At 36.3% G+C, this 18,587-nt stretch overlaps 1 protein-coding gene across 1 annotated transcript; it reads right to left on the bottom strand.

Annotated features, from left to right (window-relative positions):
• On the bottom strand, positions 1-18,460 carry LOC140244630 (replication factor C subunit 4-like). The gene is made up of 10 exons (XM_072324251.1): positions 18,360-18,460; positions 16,977-17,055; positions 15,843-15,922; positions 15,192-15,311; positions 14,468-14,537; positions 13,771-13,844; positions 13,078-13,198; positions 2,696-2,821; positions 1,021-1,146; positions 1-287 (listed from the first exon to the last, which is right to left on the bottom strand). The coding sequence occupies exons 1-10, from the start codon at positions 18,458-18,460 to the stop codon at positions 117-119; spliced, it is 1,068 nt and encodes a 355-aa protein (XP_072180352.1). The 3' UTR covers positions 1-116.
• Between the last annotated feature and the right edge of the window lie 127 nt (positions 18,461-18,587).

The following is an 18,587-nucleotide window of genomic DNA, read 5'->3' as shown; positions in this document are numbered from 1 at the left end:
AGAGCATTACCGTCCTTGCAAAGTTGCCTTTATCCATGTCAAGTATGAACAAGGTGATGCAAAATGAATGTTAGCATTCACACTTTATTCTGACCCTTGGAACAATTACATTTATGTTAAGCCTGTTCACTGCAGAACTGATCCATAGCCAGTGTGAACAGGTCCATAGTCTGCAGCCCTTCATCCGCACCATCACATAAGCGTTTGTCGATGATTGCGAGTCGCTCTGCGATTGCCGACTTCTGCTTGTCTGTTAGCTCCCCTCGCTCCACTATGACATCAAAGACCTATTAATCACACAGAACAACATTGGCTCATAAAATAAACATGCAACTGAAGGACATTATTAATGTCAACAAGTCAAGTTGATAGCCTCAAAATTAAAGGGATAGTACGGTATTGGTAGAGCTGAGGATTTGGCTGTTAAATTTTTGCGAGATATCAAGAAACCACTCATGAAATGGTACAGAGCATGCCATTCTAAGAGGAATTCAAAGATTATTTGATGAAAATCGGTTTTGGAATGGCTGAGACATCCAAAAACAAAGAAAAACAAAGCAATTGCAATAAATTGTGGGTCTCACATTTTATTAGTATTGCTCTGTTTTGGGTATCTCAGCCATTTCATAACCAATTTTCATCAAATAAACATTGAAATCCTCTTGGAATTACATGCTCTTTCATAGTTCATAAGAGGTTTCTCATTATCGCACCCAAAAATGTTAAAAACCTGAAGTTAGGTCTCAACCAAAACTATACCAGCCCTTTAAAGTAAAAATATCAGCAAATGCACCAAACATATTCCAAGACTAATCAGAAAAACATATTGAAATTGAACCCAAATTAACAAACTAAAAGGAGGCAATGCCAAAAATAGAGGACATAATATGATGTTTTGCTTGAAGGAAATGCCAAATGAATTTCAAGAAAATTGGTCAGAAAATATGTGACTTTATCAAATAGATGGACTAAGCAAGCTGAATGAGCAGCTTGTTCCAGCAGGGTTCTGAAGGATCTTACCTGACTAACAACCTGCGATGCGGAGTAACCATTCTGCAGCAGATCTTGAACAGTCTCATCCAATTTCTCATAAGAACCTTTGTAACATGTCTCGATCAGGTTCTTTATCGTGTCGTCAGGCACCACCTGGAGACCAAAGAAGAAACAAGATCATCCTCCAAAACACCACACTCGCAGGAGGCATTTACTGAAATGAGGACAATGCATGTAAGCCTGAAACACACATGACATATCAGAATTATCTTGGCATTTAAACCACAACATCAAAAAGCAGCTAATCCATTACTGTAAGAGTGGGAATTTTTGCGGTGTGGAAACTTTTGCACATTCACGTTATATGAAACTAATACAAAAATAAGGGCACACAAATTTCTTTGCTTGTCATATGTAATATTACTTAATATCTTAAGCCCGCAGAATTTGAAACAGGCAAAATTCATCTAACCCCACTGAGTGTGAAAAATCACTCACAGGAAAATTTCCACTTTTACAGTAGTAATGCCAAACACATTCTTTTAAAACCTTTCTAAATATGTTTGCATTGATAGTCTCATGATAGTTTGTAAACAGTCTTCACACTTATAGAACAAAACCAAAAAAAAAAAAATGTCAAAAACTACTTTCATGCAGATGATCTACATGTACAATGCATACTAAAAGGAATGTGTGTTTGTTCAGTGAAAGATGAGCCATACCTGCCATTATGAGACAGTTTATATTCAACAGTCAATTCAAGTCTTACTTAGCTTTATGCTCAACAAGTTTTTGTTTTTGTTTTTTCATCTTAAAAATAAAATCATATGTCATGTTTGGCATGGGAAATATACCCTTTTGTTTTTTTCTCATGCTTAAAGTGCATCCACACACTGGTATTACCGGTATTGTATTCTTGGAGAGAGAGAGTTATTATTTGTGGATTGTTTTTTTTTTTTTTTTTTTTTTTTTTTTCTGCAATGCCGAAATATATTTTTGGAAATAGTTTTATCATTAAAAACACAAAATTTGTGTATTAAGTATAGTAATAGTAATAATAATAATTATAATAATAATAATAATAATAATAATAATAACAATAAATCTTTGGTAAATATACTATCAACTGTTGTTATAGTATCAGAGTAATTGTTGTTTTTTTTTATATAATGGTAAAATCATGTATGTTAGAGGAAATCATAATTTGAATACCAAGGTACTGTTGTAGCGAATAGGATGAGGCTGAAGGAGAAGTTGTTGTTGGTTTTTTTTTTTTTCTGAATTTATATGTAGCATTGAGAAAAGTGGGGTTAGAGATAGGATAGAATGTATATTGAAATTTATTACGGTAATATATTTTTGCTTTTTATTGATAAGTTTATTTTATAACATATCTGGTTAATGAATATTGTTTTTTATTCTTTTATTATGTATATAAATTAAGTTGAAATTGCAGCCTTAATATTTTTTTTTTATTTTACAGTAAAGTTCCATTTTTATGGTGCAATATGGAAGATGCATTTTTTTTTTTATATTTTGTGATCATAGGTTACCTTTCACTGTTTTGTATATACTTCAACATATCCAAATTGATTTCATGTGAAAATGTTAACGAGGATGATTTTTAATAAAATATCTTTCAATAGATAATAAATAAATAAATAAATAAAAAGAGACAATAAATGAGCAGAGTGTAGCTTACGCCAGCAATTTCATAGATGTCTTGGATGAGAATGCCATCCTCCCTCTGTAAGCGGTGGAGACTCTGTAGAAACGTGATGGACTTTCTCATATCTCCTTCGGAGACCTTCAAGATGGCATCCAGTGCCTGCAGGAAAAAAAAAAAAAAGATTACAAATTACAAGGCAGGGAAAATGAGATTTTATACATACAGTGTGCATATGCGTATATGTGTGTCTATATATAAATGACAGCAATAGGTTTCTGCTCGGAGTCCAAGAAAGTATTAATTCACAACAGCAGTTTACACGAAAACTCTGTGAAAGACATAGTTTTGACGAATTTCTGCCCATAGAGCTTTGTCAAGTCAATGGCAGATCTTATTTTGAAGCAGATATAAATCAAAACAAAAGATGCATCGTCATCCATGTTTTTTTTTGTTAATAATATGGACCCGCGACCACTGACGCATCTTTTATTTTGATTTACGTGTTGGACTTTGAATGTTATTATAAAAAGGAGTCTCAAATACACCATTTGTAGATCCAACAATAAGTCTACCAGACTTATCATTCATTATACTGTAAAACAAGGAATGTTCGCGTGCATTTTAGTTTCGCAAATTTCGCAAGAGCCAAGAGTCGCGAAATTAAAATGCATGTGAAAGTTGTATACATTATAGGCATTGAATATTAGAGGCAACTCGCTAAAATTTCATGTTGCAAAAGAAGCTGTTGGCTCCAATTCGCGAAAATTTCATGCCGTGAAAATATCATGTTTTACAGTACACGGACTAAGGCTCGAGGCAGGCTGTAAATTTTGTGAATAAATCCTTCTTTCTATGAAATATATTATATATATGTACACACAAATGCAATTACATTTGAAGACTCAGAGCAGCTCCTCACAGTTTACATATTGGCAAACAATAATCATGGACCTTGCATGCAATAATGTACCATACAGAAAAAAAAAGGGGGGAATAAAGGCAAAACTACTGGCTTAATAAACTCTGTAGATTCCTGTAGAACACATTTGAAAACTGCAACCAACGCAGTGTAACTTAGAGTTGAAAATTGAGGGGCAAAAGATGTGGTCAATGGTGTGGTGGTGAACCCAAATGAACCTGTAGTAATCACTGAGTGAAACTTTAACAATTGTGAGAGAGTAAAGTCCACCACCTCCGGACCACGCTTGTACCTCACGCTTGACTGTTTATATATGACGCGATTTACCATAATATTGTTAGCGTGGTTACCATTTTACTTGAAGTATGGAAACTAATTTTACATTTCAAAATGCTAAATGCAATGTACCACATACAGCTAATTGATATTTTTTTAAAAAAGCAATATTTCTGTTCTTGAAACAAATCTGTATAAGACAAAGGCACATTCAGAAATCTTTTAAAATGATGCTATTTGCCGAAGTCCGAAACACGCATATACACACTAGCCAATACATAAAAGCGTACGTAGCTGTTAATACGTGTGTGTGTGGCTGCGTACTGGTACAGAGACGCGCCCAGCTGCTGAGCCGTGTACATACACACGCGAGGACATTTTGCGGTACACACTCATCAGTATGCACAATGTATTTTATACGTAGTGATGGATATGTGTGTGTGTGTGTGCGTGCCGCTTGGACAATACACTGAGCACTGCTGAGCCCTCGGTATGATCGCGGTAGATCGATACATGGATATCGGTACATAGAGATCAGTTCAGAGGTTGGAGATCTGCGTCGACTCTTCTAGCAGTTCACACGTCACGTAGTTGTACAGGTACTTTTAGTACATCGACACGGTGCCATTACTTTTACTAGTCTATCAGAAGAAAATGCGGTCACCACGTTTACTGGTTGGAAGTTTTTACATTTACAAGGGGCCTGTTTCATATGGAGTCACGACTGATCTCATGGCCGGCGGAGCAGTGGGGGCCGTGGGGGCCGTGGGGGCTCAGGCCCCCACACATTTTGTGCAGCATACAAAGGAATACATAAGGTGTCATCACTCTGAGCCCCCCACTTTTTTTTTAACCCGGAAGTACGGAAGTGGCACTGAAAAGAAATAGAGATCTTGAAGACATTGTGATCGCGATAAGGTTATGTTTTTCGCTGAAGAACCTGTTTTTTTTTTTTTTTTTTTTGGTTTTTTTTTTTTTTTTTTTTTGCTTGTCAGCGGAAGAAACCCAGAAGTGGAAGGGGAGAGATGAGCTGAGGACCCTTTTTTTTTTTTTCTTTCTTGCTTGTTAGCTCATCAAACCCGGAAGTGCCCCCCCCCCCTCACTTTTGAAAACGCTCCGTCGGCCCTGGATCTTACGCTCCATTTGCAGATGAAACAAAAGACGAGCTTTAGTGCTACAAAATATTTCTAAATTGTGAGTTAGGGATAGAAACAGCAATGTAAACATTTGAATCAGTATAGTCAATGTTAAATATTGTTAAATATACAAATTGTAAACAATAGTTATGATAAAAAGTTTACAGCCTAAACCGCCTACGGTTATGGTTTAATGAGGAAAATTGTGATATCTGCTTAAATGTTAGGATTTATTACGTAATTTTTGTATTGTAGGATGTTTTGTGATACATGACCTACACATATTCATTAAATGTGATATCTTGTACATTTTTTAAAATCACTGCACCCAATGGTAAACGTAAGCGTAACTCAGTGAATTGAGGGTAAGATCAATACTGATCGTAAGTTTGTTTTTATAAAGATACTTCTGCTTGATTTCGAGTGTAACTTTTTCGCATCAATCGTAAGATCAAGCTTATATTATGATCAATCTTCATGAATGGGCCCTAGGTACTGTACAGTGTATTATGTTGTTCCAGAGCAAACAATCACTATAGTTAATGGAGCCGTATTATCAATCTTGATATAACAGGTTCCGGAACTCGGATCGGGGGTGGGAGGAGCAAATTTTGAAAGGAACAAGATAATCATTAATACAGAATTAAACACCCAATTTCGTCAGATTTGCATTCGAATTAATGAAAAGGCGTTCAAATTCAAGCGATTTTGGTCACTGCTCTACTCTCACTGTTTATTTTAATTCTATGAGCATTCAGTTTCGTTTCATGTCGAGTCTTTTTAGACTCGGATTTCATTCAATTTAGAGAGAAATAATTCATTTCATTGAACGATTCAAAGTTAACATTCAATTTTGCGCCAGCTGGATAGACGTTCAGTTTTGTCCGAGGTATCAATTTCATTTTCATTTATAGGAAAACAACTTCGCAATTTCAACATTCCAATTCAATCAACATATTAAAGTTCCCACGCGTTGCACTGATTTTTTTAATGTGATATATTGGATTGTGTAATTTCATTATCTCTTCGAAGTTTCATTCATTCAGTTCAGTCTATTTGCATCGGTATTCTTGCCTGACGACCTTTCTTCCACCTTCATTTTTCATTCCATTACAGTATCGTTGTAACAGTACAGTCAAAATATAAGAGAACGGCTATATCACTCGAACTCAAATTCACTCGAACTTGAATGATCGCATAGTTAAATCAAATGCAAATCTGATCAAATTGGGCGGAGAAACCTATACACTGTATTACTTTTTTTTTAACCGTCAGTTCGTGAGTTGACGTATGTTTCAGCCATAATTCACATGAAGAAATAGTGGCCGGTCAATATAAACATACCTTACCATCAGACAGTAATATATTGGGGTGTGGTCTGGGAGGGGTATTCAACCGTTCTAAGTTAATCATTTTCTTTTTCTTTTCTTTTTGAACCATCCATCGTTTGCGTTGTCGTGTTTCAGCCATATTTCGCGAAGAAAAGTCTCTGAAATTGTACCTACTCTGAATTGTTCTAATCTGTTATCTCTATACCACGGTATGTCAGCAGCTTCTTGGATTTGTGTTACAGAAGATGTCAACTACCTCTTTCAGGTTGATCACTTCTTTGTAATGAATGTAAAGGAATGTCAGAGACGTTCGTCGAGTTCATTGCCGTACGCAAAAAAAAAAAAAAAAAAAAAATGTTTACATGGGGTATAGGGTTTTGAGAATATGCTCGATATTGACGGAACACGAAAGCGAGAGTAGAAAGCATGGGAGGGACTATATCCCTCCTCCCACGCCATATACAATATATTGCTTATGCATTTTTAGAATTGAATTTCAGCGATCTGATCAACACTTTTGGTGGAATATTTGGAAATTTTTTCAATCAAAATCCTAAGACGATACGTTTGATATAAAGTTAAGTTGCGAGATAAGCGCCAGACCAGTTATTGTGTCATGATGTTCTCGTTTATACTCAGTAACTAATTTGAAAAATATAATACTTGTATGTATAGATAAACGCCGTGACCACTGTTGGTGGAATGTTTGGAGAACTTGCAATCAATAAAGTTAATCGGTAGTGACGATACGTTTGTAATTTCAAAGTATATTTTGCAAGGAAAAGCGCCGAACAAACTAAATGCTGTTAATGTTTAATTTCCGGTTAAATCATTTACAAATGAAACATAAGCGCCAACGAACAAGAATGGGTAGGAGGATGTGGGGGGGGGGGTGCCCTTCACACACAAGGGAGCTTTTGCATTTTTAGATATGAAATTCAACGGTATGGTGCACTATTTTGTTAGAATATTTGGGAAATCTCACTAAAACAAGAAAAATGAGGAAAAGCAAATACAACATTTACGGAAAATGTGAATGGGTACTAGTAAATCGCTGTATCAGCCGCATCTTGCCCCGCGTGTGAGTCTTCACATTGTAGTAGGTTTATCCATGAGTGGACAGCGCTCACCGGCAATGAAGAAATAAACGGCAGTGAATGGAGTGGTGGCATGATTATCACCAATGGCGGATCCAGGCGGGAACGCAGCGGTGCGTGCGCCCCCCCCCCCCCCACCTTTATAGTTTTGTAAAGGTGCCCCATCACTTTTACGGAATTCCTTGATCCGCCCCTGATCACAATACGCCACCATGCATGTATTCTCAAAATAGGATAACGAGAAATGTAATTAGCAAATGTTATAGGGGAAAAAAGAACAACTTTAAGATCGACATTTGAAAAAAAAAATCATTTGCTTCGTGATTTTCTGATCAAATCATTGAAAATCTAATCCCATCCGCGCAGGGCCATGGTGGAGTTTGTGTCATCGTGCAACTGGCTCTCAAGATATCTCGCTCAGTCATTCGATTGGAATTAAGATTCTCAACCAGAAAGATCGACGAAACGGGACCGGAGGTTCAACTCAACAAAGTTATTGATGTGGACTTTGTTTTTACATTGAAAAACAACAACAACAACACACACTCTTCTGTTGCGTTTGGAGCATATCAAGGGAAGAAGTTTCCATTCCACCCCCACAGCGGATTCTTCATATTCGCAAAGGGGGAGGGGGGGGGGGGTCATACAAACCATAATTACGAGCATGTGTGCTGGCATTTTAATAGTAAAACAGAAATTGTGAAAGCCGCGTTTTAGGTGTGTATGACGCCATTGATTACCATCGTAATACGACTAATTTTGATTTAAAGCTCCACAATTGTTATTCTTTCGCCTTTTCGAGCCTGAGAAAGGCGCGTTCTGTTGTAATTTACATGCATGAACAACTCTTAACAAATTTTCATGCGAGACAAATTTGACGTAAAAGCTTCAAGCGCATTCCGTGGCAATTTCATAAAGCTGAAGGAAAAGCATTTGGTTCACATGTTATATCGATATTGTAAGACCATTATGAAAAGCATGCTCTCCAAGAAACATGCGGCTACATTCTTCAACTCATTGTCAAGAGATTTTGAACTTTTAATTGATCTTTCTTTAATTCATTTTTTTTTTCATTTACTCATGCCATCTAGTAAAGGCATACGCTGTGGTCATGTTGCTACAACGGCTATACTTTTCACTCGTGTTTCCTGCATCGATATCACGTGATTTTCCGCGCGACATTTATTGTAGTCCTGCACTCCATCATATGTTCATGGTTCTGCTTGTTTAGTTTCTGTGTTTCAGTCTTTGACTGAGCTTTTCTTCACCATACAGCTTTTCTCCAAAGAAAATATATCGTGTTTTTTTTTTCTTCATCTAATTGTTAGCACATTCAATGCAACACAAATATTGTTATTGTATGCGCGCTGTCTTCATCTAGAAGTTGTTGTTTTTTTTCCCTCAGACCTATAACCTATAACCTAGTAAAGAGGGTTTATTTTTATGCATTATGCAGAGCTCTAAACTAAATTCATATCCTAATCGTCCTTTGGGCAAGTAGGCCTACATCTCATCTTCATAAATATATATTGTTTGTTTTGTTTTGTTGTTGTTTTTTTACTTGCTCGAAAGGCAAACTTATTTTTTCCAAAACTGAAGAAAGAAAGAAAGAAAAAAATATCATAATTATTTCTCATTAATCTCAACTACTTCGGCCTTTTAATGCCATTTGTTATTATTTTGAGTCTGGGGTGAAAAGCGTAGTGATTAACTATGCATTTAAACATTTTTTGCGACACTACAACAAAGAACAGAACATATGGCTGGGCATTATGATGATTTCTATAGACATCTCTAAACATTTCTTGTGAATACTTTATCTCTAGTTTTTTCTTATGATATTTAAAAGGAAAGGCTGAAGAGCAGGGAAATCTGGTTTTGATGTTAATGATTTTGATGAGGAAACCAAGTTCTTTAAATCCTTAAGCAGGGCGTTTATTGAGATATCTAAAAGAATATGAGATTCAAATCACCAGTGTTACGTATGAGGAAAAATTGCAAAAGGGAAGGGGAAGATGACAAAAATGCAACTTTTCTGTGATAACCAGACAGGCAAAAATTGATGCATTAAATTAAAGAATTGGTTTATATTTTATTACTACATGATATTGTGTCAACAGTCAACAACCATGATAATCGATTTTGTTTGTTTGTTGTTTTTTTTTTTCCTGTCACTTTTTCTTTGCCGGATCAGCTGATCGTTGTTGCATCGGCAAATCTGAGCTGAGGTCACCATGTGATTTTGCTGCATATACAACTTCATACACAACATGTCAGCATGCGCTTGCACACCATGGCATCTTGATCCCAGGCATAGCATGTTCTCCGTTGTGATATAGTTATGGTTGAGACTTAAACTTCTTTTTTCTTACTTTTTTTTTTATTGTGAGATAATGAAAAATCTTCTCATGAAATATGACAGAGCATGTAATTCCAAGAGGAATTTAACATTTGATGAAAATTGGTTTTGAAATGGTTGAGATATTCAAAACAGAGCAATCATAATGAAAAGGTGGGACCCACCTTTTATTACGATCGCTTTGTTTTACTTTGTTTTGAGATGTCTCAACCATTCCAAAACCAATTTTCATCAAATAAATTTGAATTCCTCTTTGAATGGTATGGTCTGTACTATTTCATAAGTGGTTTCTTGGTATCTCGCAAAAAGTTAAAAGCCCAATCCTCATCTCGACCAATGCTAAACCATCTCTTTAATACTGCAACAGGAAGGCAACCAGCCCAGCTCATCTTTTTTTTTATATTCGCGCCCTGCATTTGTTTGCTTCAGGGAGGCAGTGGCGGATCCAGAGGAGGGGGGGGGGGGGCGACCGGCGCACGCCCACCCTTTATTTTTTTGTTAAAAACAAAACAGAAAAAGAAAAAAAAATGAAATGAAACGCGGAAGTAGCGCCAGAAATATTAATTGCGCCCCCCTTCACAGAATACACCTGAAGGATCAGGCAAGTAAATTTTATCATTTTTTGTGCTCCTTGCCCAGCGTGAAAATTTACTTGCCCCTACCATGCATAATGTGGTTTAAAGGTATTAGCCCACATTTGTAAACCTGCAGCAATTGGTCTCATAGTTAGCATGGAGTTTGGGTATGATTGCAGTAACACCTGTGCAAAATTTCGTTCCAATTAGTCCATTACTTTCATAAAAATAAATGAAAATGCACCGTATGCATGCGTATAAAAACGCTCGCTAGCTCCGGTCCACGCACGTACTACATGCATGCGATACATGTGTAAGTTAATGTGCGTAGCTAGCCCGCGCTCGTAATTTGATTTTGGGTCGGGTTGACCCGGTTTGAAAATTGATTTTAAAACGATGATTTTCTCTCTTTTATCAAATGGTATAGACAAAGAGCAACAGGTGAGGTATGTTACTGTTATAACTTGTACTTGAAGTCATATTGGACCTGTTTTATGCAGTTTTGATTTTCGTGGGTTTGCAAATGTGGGCTAGTACCTTTAAAAGGGTTACCATACAGAATTTCCTGCAAAAGAAGATGGAAATGAAGAAAAATATGACCACTTTGGTGCCAGTTGGTCATCTAAGCATTGTACAAATATATGTGAAGTGATTTCATTTTGTTTTTGTTCTTTATTTCTCTATAACAAGCATTTTACTAACAAACATGGGTTGTCAAGACTGTGTATGAAGGAACTGATCTCACCGTCTACGGATGGAGAAGAGCACTTTGATGTGAAACGTCAAGTAGTTTCAAAAGGACATTTTCTCACCAGAAAATCTGAAGCAAGAGATATTTCTCTTGCAAGGCATTTTGTAGTACAGCCTCACCATAATAGAAGGACAACTTCCCACTTAATTCCTGCACTGACATTCCAATGGTTACAATTATCTTGAAATACAATTCAATTCAATGGTAGAAGTTTTTATCAAAATCAAGGCTTAAAAGTTGTGGAAATTTAAAGTTTTACATGTGTGTGTGTGCATGTGCATGTGTCTATCTGTTTGTGAAACAGAGATACAGATAGCAACCACACATGCAAATGTGATTAGATAATATTGTTATAATAATAATAATAATAATAATAATAATAATAATAATAATAATAATAATAATAATAATAATAATAATAATAATAAAGAGTACTTATAATGCGCCAATTCCACATAACTAATGTGCTCATGGCGCAGTAGAAAAAGTAAGTTACGAAATACAAAAATCATTACACAAACATGCACATGAAAATGAATGACACAATAATGATGATCATAAAAATCATAACATACAATTCTACTGGAAAACGGTTACAAACAAATGAGTCTTGAGGGCAACTTTAAAGGAGTCAACATTAGAAATGTAACGGATAGCTTGAGGCAACTGATTCCACAGGTGAGGTCCAGCATGTGCAAATGACCAATTCCCCCCCCCCCCCATGATTTCTTCGTTTTTGGAACAACAAGCAATCTACAATCGGATGACCTTAAACATCTGTGAGGATTATAAAATGTCAGCAAATCAACATTGTACTCTGGGTCTCAATTCTCACACTGACCCACACACAATATCATCATCACTCATGTCATCATCATCTTATCTTCCTCTCCCTTCTCCTCCTCATCATGATCAACATCATCTGTCGGGTGGAAGCTCGGTGGTCTAGAGGAGATGACGCCTGTCTGGACATCAGGAGGTCGAAGGTTCGAATCCTGCTTGAGTATGTACGCCCATGATTTCTTTCATCATGGCTACTACTCAAACACTGATCAGTTCAGTGCTTATTTACGTTAATGTAGGGCAATTGTCAATCAGTTGTAATGAAAGCATCTCAACGGAAAAATTTTATGAATTTGAATCATCATTATAATTGCGATAAATACCATTTGCATTTCAAATCATCAGCAACACCTTCATCACTACCATGTACAATCTAAATCATCATCACCACGCCAAAGACCATATCAGTACTGTCATAATTGTGTTCATCCTAATTGACAACCTCCTCTGCCTTCTCATCCTCCTCCTCCTCTGCCTTCTCCCCTCTTCCTCCTCCTCCTCCTCCCTTGCCCCTCGTCTTCATCACGATACCATCATCATACTGTGTAATGTGCACTCAAGCAAAACACTTTCAGAACATTCATCTCTCCTTATGGTGTTCTTCATGCATTGCCGTGCACTTCAAGCATGTTGTGACTTATCACTGTATTTCTGAAAAAATTTTATCCAAAAAAAAAAAAAAAAAAAACTTTTCATCAGTTTTATCTCTTTCAGTGCACTGATCAGAGTTGTTGGGGTTGAGGGGTTTAATAAGACGTGTCAATAGTCTTAGAAAACACAAGAAATGCCCAGAAAACTTTACAGTAGAAGAGAATGTCACATCTCCTTCTCTTTTAAATTCTTTATGACTGATCCTGTACACACAAACAACACAAATTTTAACAGCATGCCGGAAACAGGCTCTGTCATTTTCAAGAAGACAAAAATAACCCTAGATATCTATAAAGTTATGGAAGTCAGCTTATAGAAGGAATGAAAGAAGAGGATGCATCACTTCAATTTCAATAAAGAAGGAAAAAAGACAAAAATCCGGCTCAGAATATATTCATGAACTTTTGAGTGCAGTCGGTACATGTATCTCAAGGACACATGCACAGTCCATGTTCATGACAGGCTGTGATATATTACCTCTTCACTGCATTTGACATCCTCTGCCTCACAGATCTCTCTTAGTTTTCGGCCCTGGACGTCCTTACTGAGAGGCTTGAACCGAAACTTGGAGCAACGGGATGTCAGAGGCTCAATGATTCTAGGACGAGATGTACATTGCCATGTCAATTAAGCTGTCAGTCACATCTGTGATGAGTACTTAATACTGGACTAAAAGATTAGGAAGAATGATTTTAAAGGAATCGGTGTAAACCTCTCTGACCAACGGGGAAAATGCTACTTTGGGTTCATAAACCATGACACAGAAAGAGCAACAGAAAAATCATGCTGGATGATGAAACAAAGTTGATGAACGTGGACTCTTGAAATATACTTTTCACATTTTCCCTGGCATTTACTGACAATTTTTGCAGGGTTTTGTATCTTTGTATTTTGATTTGTTTTATGGAGGTGCTAGGAAAGCAATGAATAATTGTACACAAGCAACCACAGGACTGACAACTCTAAGTCCCTTCTCAAGGACATATATAATGAGGATAAAGTGCCTTGCCTAGGAGCACAACTGCTGCAGCCGAGGGACTTGAACCATAGACCTCATATTGACAGTCCAATGTCCTAATATCTACACTTGTACTAACTCACAACAGTTCTTGAAATATTAAGATAACACACAAACACTTAAACAAATGCTCACTGAAAAGAAGAACTTACCTGCTGATGTAGTTACAAATGAGACAGAATTTTGTGGTTTTGGATTCTTTTTCCATCGTTCTCCTCAAAGCAGACTATTAAAGAGAGGGAAGGGAGAAAAATCACACAAATTCCTTAATTGTGCAATTACAGGTCAGGTACATAGAATGTATCTTTCCTAAGCCCACTGTCTGTAATTCAAGAAAGTGCTTCAGAAAATTCCACTAGAATCAGAGGGCATGAGCAAGATATAACACCAATGTAATACTCCTTTCTTTTTTACAAGCACCCTCTTCACGTCACTTCACAATAAAATTCCACAAAGCCATTGTTTATTAACAAGCCTTATAACAAACACATGTAATCATACTCATAAATATCTTTCAGTATTGTATTTGTTAGGTTATTTTGAAACTATTTTTTAAAAAATACAAGCATTTCATTTTTCTTTCATGCAAAAAGACAAAATTTAGTAGATATTAGTGTGTAGGTCAATGGAAGACTGGTGAGGCTATAACATTGATAATGAGGCATGTGAGGTTGACGCTAAAATAAATTTTCTATCGAATGATACAAATCAACAACTCAAACATTCAAACATTATCTTATTTTTGGTACAACTTTGGATTGGATGTCTTTCATTCAGTTTGTTTGATTAAACTCTACCTATGAAATCAACTTCAAAAGAATGTGACATGGAATATCGCTTTCAAGTTACCTGGGCATCGTTGGTCATAGAGTCGGCTTCATCGAGAATGATGATCTTGAATGGGGGACACGGTTTGCCACTACAGAAAATAAAGACATCTCCTAGTTTACCAAAGACATTCATATAATATAGCTCTATCAGATGATACTATATGTACTGAGAGGCATTCCCATCAAAATGTATTTTAAGTAACAATAAAATTTGTAATCCTGTCTGTGATGGCTCGACAAGATTACAGCAATCTGATACTATGCATGTGTTATATGCAAGACTTGTAAATCAGAGGAAACTTTAGTACCAGTCTTAAAGATGTGGTTGTAAATGCTATTATATTGCTTACTTCCTACTATAAACATAATTCATCTAATATATTTTTGTTTTCCTAGCTTCCTCATATATGAGCAACAGGCATAGAGACTATATGATGTAAAGTGCACTAAAAAGTTATTGTCATTATCATTATTGTTTCTGTCAGTATGAAGAAAGAAAGGAAAAATCAGCATTTTGGTAGTTGTGAATGAACTGCAAATATATGCTTTTTTTCCCTTGAATACTCTACCCAAGCATATGAATCATAGAGATTAAAAATTGTTACACACAAAAAGACATGACAGCATTTGATACATGGAATATGCATAGTATTGAAATGTCATGGCATCCTATATTTCAGGAAGATAGTAAGACACTTTGAATAAAAAAAAAAGAAATCAACTTGATATCTTCAACTACTTACTCTGGTCTGACCCCACTAGCCGTGGTCTGCGCAAAATTCTTGACCTTTGTTCTGATGACACCAATTCCTCTTTCATCTGAGGCATTGAGCTCCAGGACACGTGCCCGATACATGTCAGACCTGTCCACGTATAAATACATCACACATGGTGTTTAAAATGTATAATGTTGTCTCTCAAACAAATGAGGGCAAGATGAAAAACGTATATCAAGGATTTGGTACTCAGCACTCAAACTGCAGTACTCAAACACATGTATAATACAATCTGAATGCATGACATCAAACATCATGCACACATACACACATAATACACACACACACACATACACACACAAGGATTAAAATAGACCCCTCTCCTTCTATTATTGTAAAACTAGAAATGTACACACATTTTATGAAACAATGAATAAATACAAAAATAAAAGCATACAGTTGTTATTATTATTTTTTTTCTTTGCTATGTAACATTATCATATGTTTTGATTCTGCAGAACAATAATATGTGAAATTCATCTTCAACGGCCAAGGGTGACAAATTTCTTAGGTGAAAATTTCCATTTTTACAGTAGGCCTACCTAGCTACCATGGAACCAAAGTCCCTATTAAGAACCACATAGATTTCCTACTAGATAATGATAGCTACGGGCTTACCCAAATAATTCTCTTGCAGCTGCTAGAATGGTAGACGTTTTTCCAGTTCCTGGCGGCCCATAGAACAACATGTTTGGTAGCTGTAAATTAAGACAGTGATTGGATTGTAATCAAAGGGATAGTACATTAAGGTGTAGTAGTAGTACCCTTCAAAGTATGTTTGACAAAAGAGTATGGATAGCACAGCTGGAGAATTCGGACAAAGAAAATCATTTCAATTATTTTTTTTTTCCAATATGTAAGTGCACAGGTTTCCACTTATCTCTGGTGCAGATACTCTAAAATATTATGATTTTACACTATACTACCTTGATAAACTAACTTGTTTTAAATTTTTAGGACAATATTTCTGGAAGTCAAAAATTTCACAATGTTGCATTTGATTTTTGTTTGTTTGTTTGTTTGTTTGTTTTTTTGTTTACAGAGTGTCAATACCCTTTATGTCTTAATACTCTATGGGACACTGTAAAAGCAGAGAATGATGTAAATATAGATTGAGAGAGAGAACGAGAGATGAGAAATGTCAGGACCATCATCATTTGTTTTTCTCTCTCATTGGGAGAGATCTATATGTTAGGGTAATACTCAGACAATCTGAGACAGGTAAAACACATAACACAAAAGAGGTCAATGGCTTATCATCAGCACAGGAAATATTGCTGGAAACAGTCATTTAACTAAACAAAACAAAAATCCCTATCTAAAGTTGTGTTTTTCTGAATGTATTTTGGAATGCAATCTTATATGTTCCTTCATTCAAGATTATTTTGAGTGCTTTGAATGTTATCTGCCTCAATGTTTGTCGACAAAAATAAATCACTAAGCAGGCTGCATACTTGCAACATACACCATAACTGTGTAATGCATTAAATGAAAAAGAATCTCATATACCTGATTTCACAAAGGTAGTTTAAATCAATGCCATGGTTTAAAGTCAGTCCATAGATGAAAACAAGCACAAAATAGGCATACTCTGCACACCCACATGCACATCAATGGATGTCTGTTGGTGTGCGTAATACTATACATCACACACATTTACTCAGTCTAAATTTGCGTATCCCATACTTTGAATGTAAACTAGGTTCGCAATTTCTGGCCTAAGAGAGCAATTTGATGCTGTGAAAGTCTTACATCAGCTCCTTGGAGAGACTTCTTCAGGACAGCCACTACCTCATCCTGGTAGGCAACCTCATCAACTGTCTTTGGTCGACTGCAAGGAAACACAAGCAAAAGTTATCATTTTTTTACTTTTGCAAATTGGCAACTCTTAATTTTACTGTATACTTTATACTGCAGAAAGATTAGATGTATAAACTGATTAAATTCATTAAGGTCTGCACAAAATCAGAAGAAAAAAGAAATTGCCAATTTGAGACAAAATAAATATTTCTGTCCTTCTTAATTGTATTGCCAACTTGAAATCAGGCATGAATGATGAAAATATGAGAAAGAGGATACAGCGTCAAACCACAGAAATGTGATATCTGGGATTTGAAGGGTTAAAGATGATAGGCAATGAAAACAATTAGCGGGCCCTGAACAGATGCATGGCACATGTATGTTCATACATGAAATGACAGCTCTTACAGTAAACATATCATGGCATCTTTTTCACTGACTTTAATCAACATTTTCTCTAAGAAATTGAAGCCCTTTCCCACCATTCAGTACACTTAGATGACAACTTTGTGATATGATGACATAAATGGTATCCCGGGGTACCAAATAAAAATCAGCCATTTTGTTGAATTATTTATTTTTTTAAAAAGGTTGTACCCTGGGTGCCAAAAAGAGGAAATTATTTTGGTGCTGGACCTAGCGCGCGCTAGCCACTGCACTGCACTACACTAAAGCACACGCTAGTGGTATCGCAGCTTTCATGCACGCATAGTATAACATGCAGTGGCATGGGAAGGACTATGTACACGCACACAGTGCATGCATTTTTCTCTGACTGTTCTCGAATGGACGTGAGGTGGCGCTACACAACGCGGTAATCCGGGGTACTACGGTACCCCGGGGTAACGCGTGGTGCATCATATCCACGATATTCATAAGAAAATTGTCAATTTCTGCACTACACAATTAGGATTATAGAAAGAAAATAATATTTCACTATCAATTCCAACAAGGACTACAAGAAAACAAAATAAAGGAAGCAAAAACAAACAAAACATAATATATATCACATTGATCAGACATCTAACATAACACTTTTTCAGACTTTAAATATGTCATTGCTTCATATTTTCTTTTCCACTTTGCAGTATATGGTGCACTTCCAGTATCGGTAGTCTGGGAGACACAGCCACTTGATGGAGCTTCTGCTTGCGCATGCGCTCTCGAGCCAAGGCGGTTTCGCCTTGGCTCGGCACTCTTGTTCTGAGTAAGGCTTGTAAATAAATGTAATGTTTATTTGTATTACTGCTGTGGCTGTGTTTCCCTTTGACATAAGTTTCTCCTAAATCTTTCACACACAGGACAAAACATGGGAATTTATACAATTGTACATACTATTTCTCCACCCAAGGCACTTGGCGCTGTTTGCTCTGTCCAGATGAAGAACTGGAGGCTGCCTTTGCCTTTGAACTTCCTCCCTTTAGAAATGCTTCCATGCCTAAATACAAACAATGAAGACATAGAGTTTGGACACATGGTATACATAATTCCATAGTTTGAAAGCCAAAGACCTGGGGGTGTTTCGCGAAGAATTTAAGTCGAACATTAAACTTTAAGATAAAC

This window comes from Diadema setosum, chromosome 21 (assembly GCF_964275005.1).
Source record: "Diadema setosum chromosome 21, eeDiaSeto1, whole genome shotgun sequence".
Lineage (NCBI taxonomy): Eukaryota > Metazoa > Echinodermata > Echinoidea > Diadematoida > Diadematidae > Diadema > Diadema setosum.
This window is presented reverse-complemented; position numbering and strand designations above follow the sequence as displayed.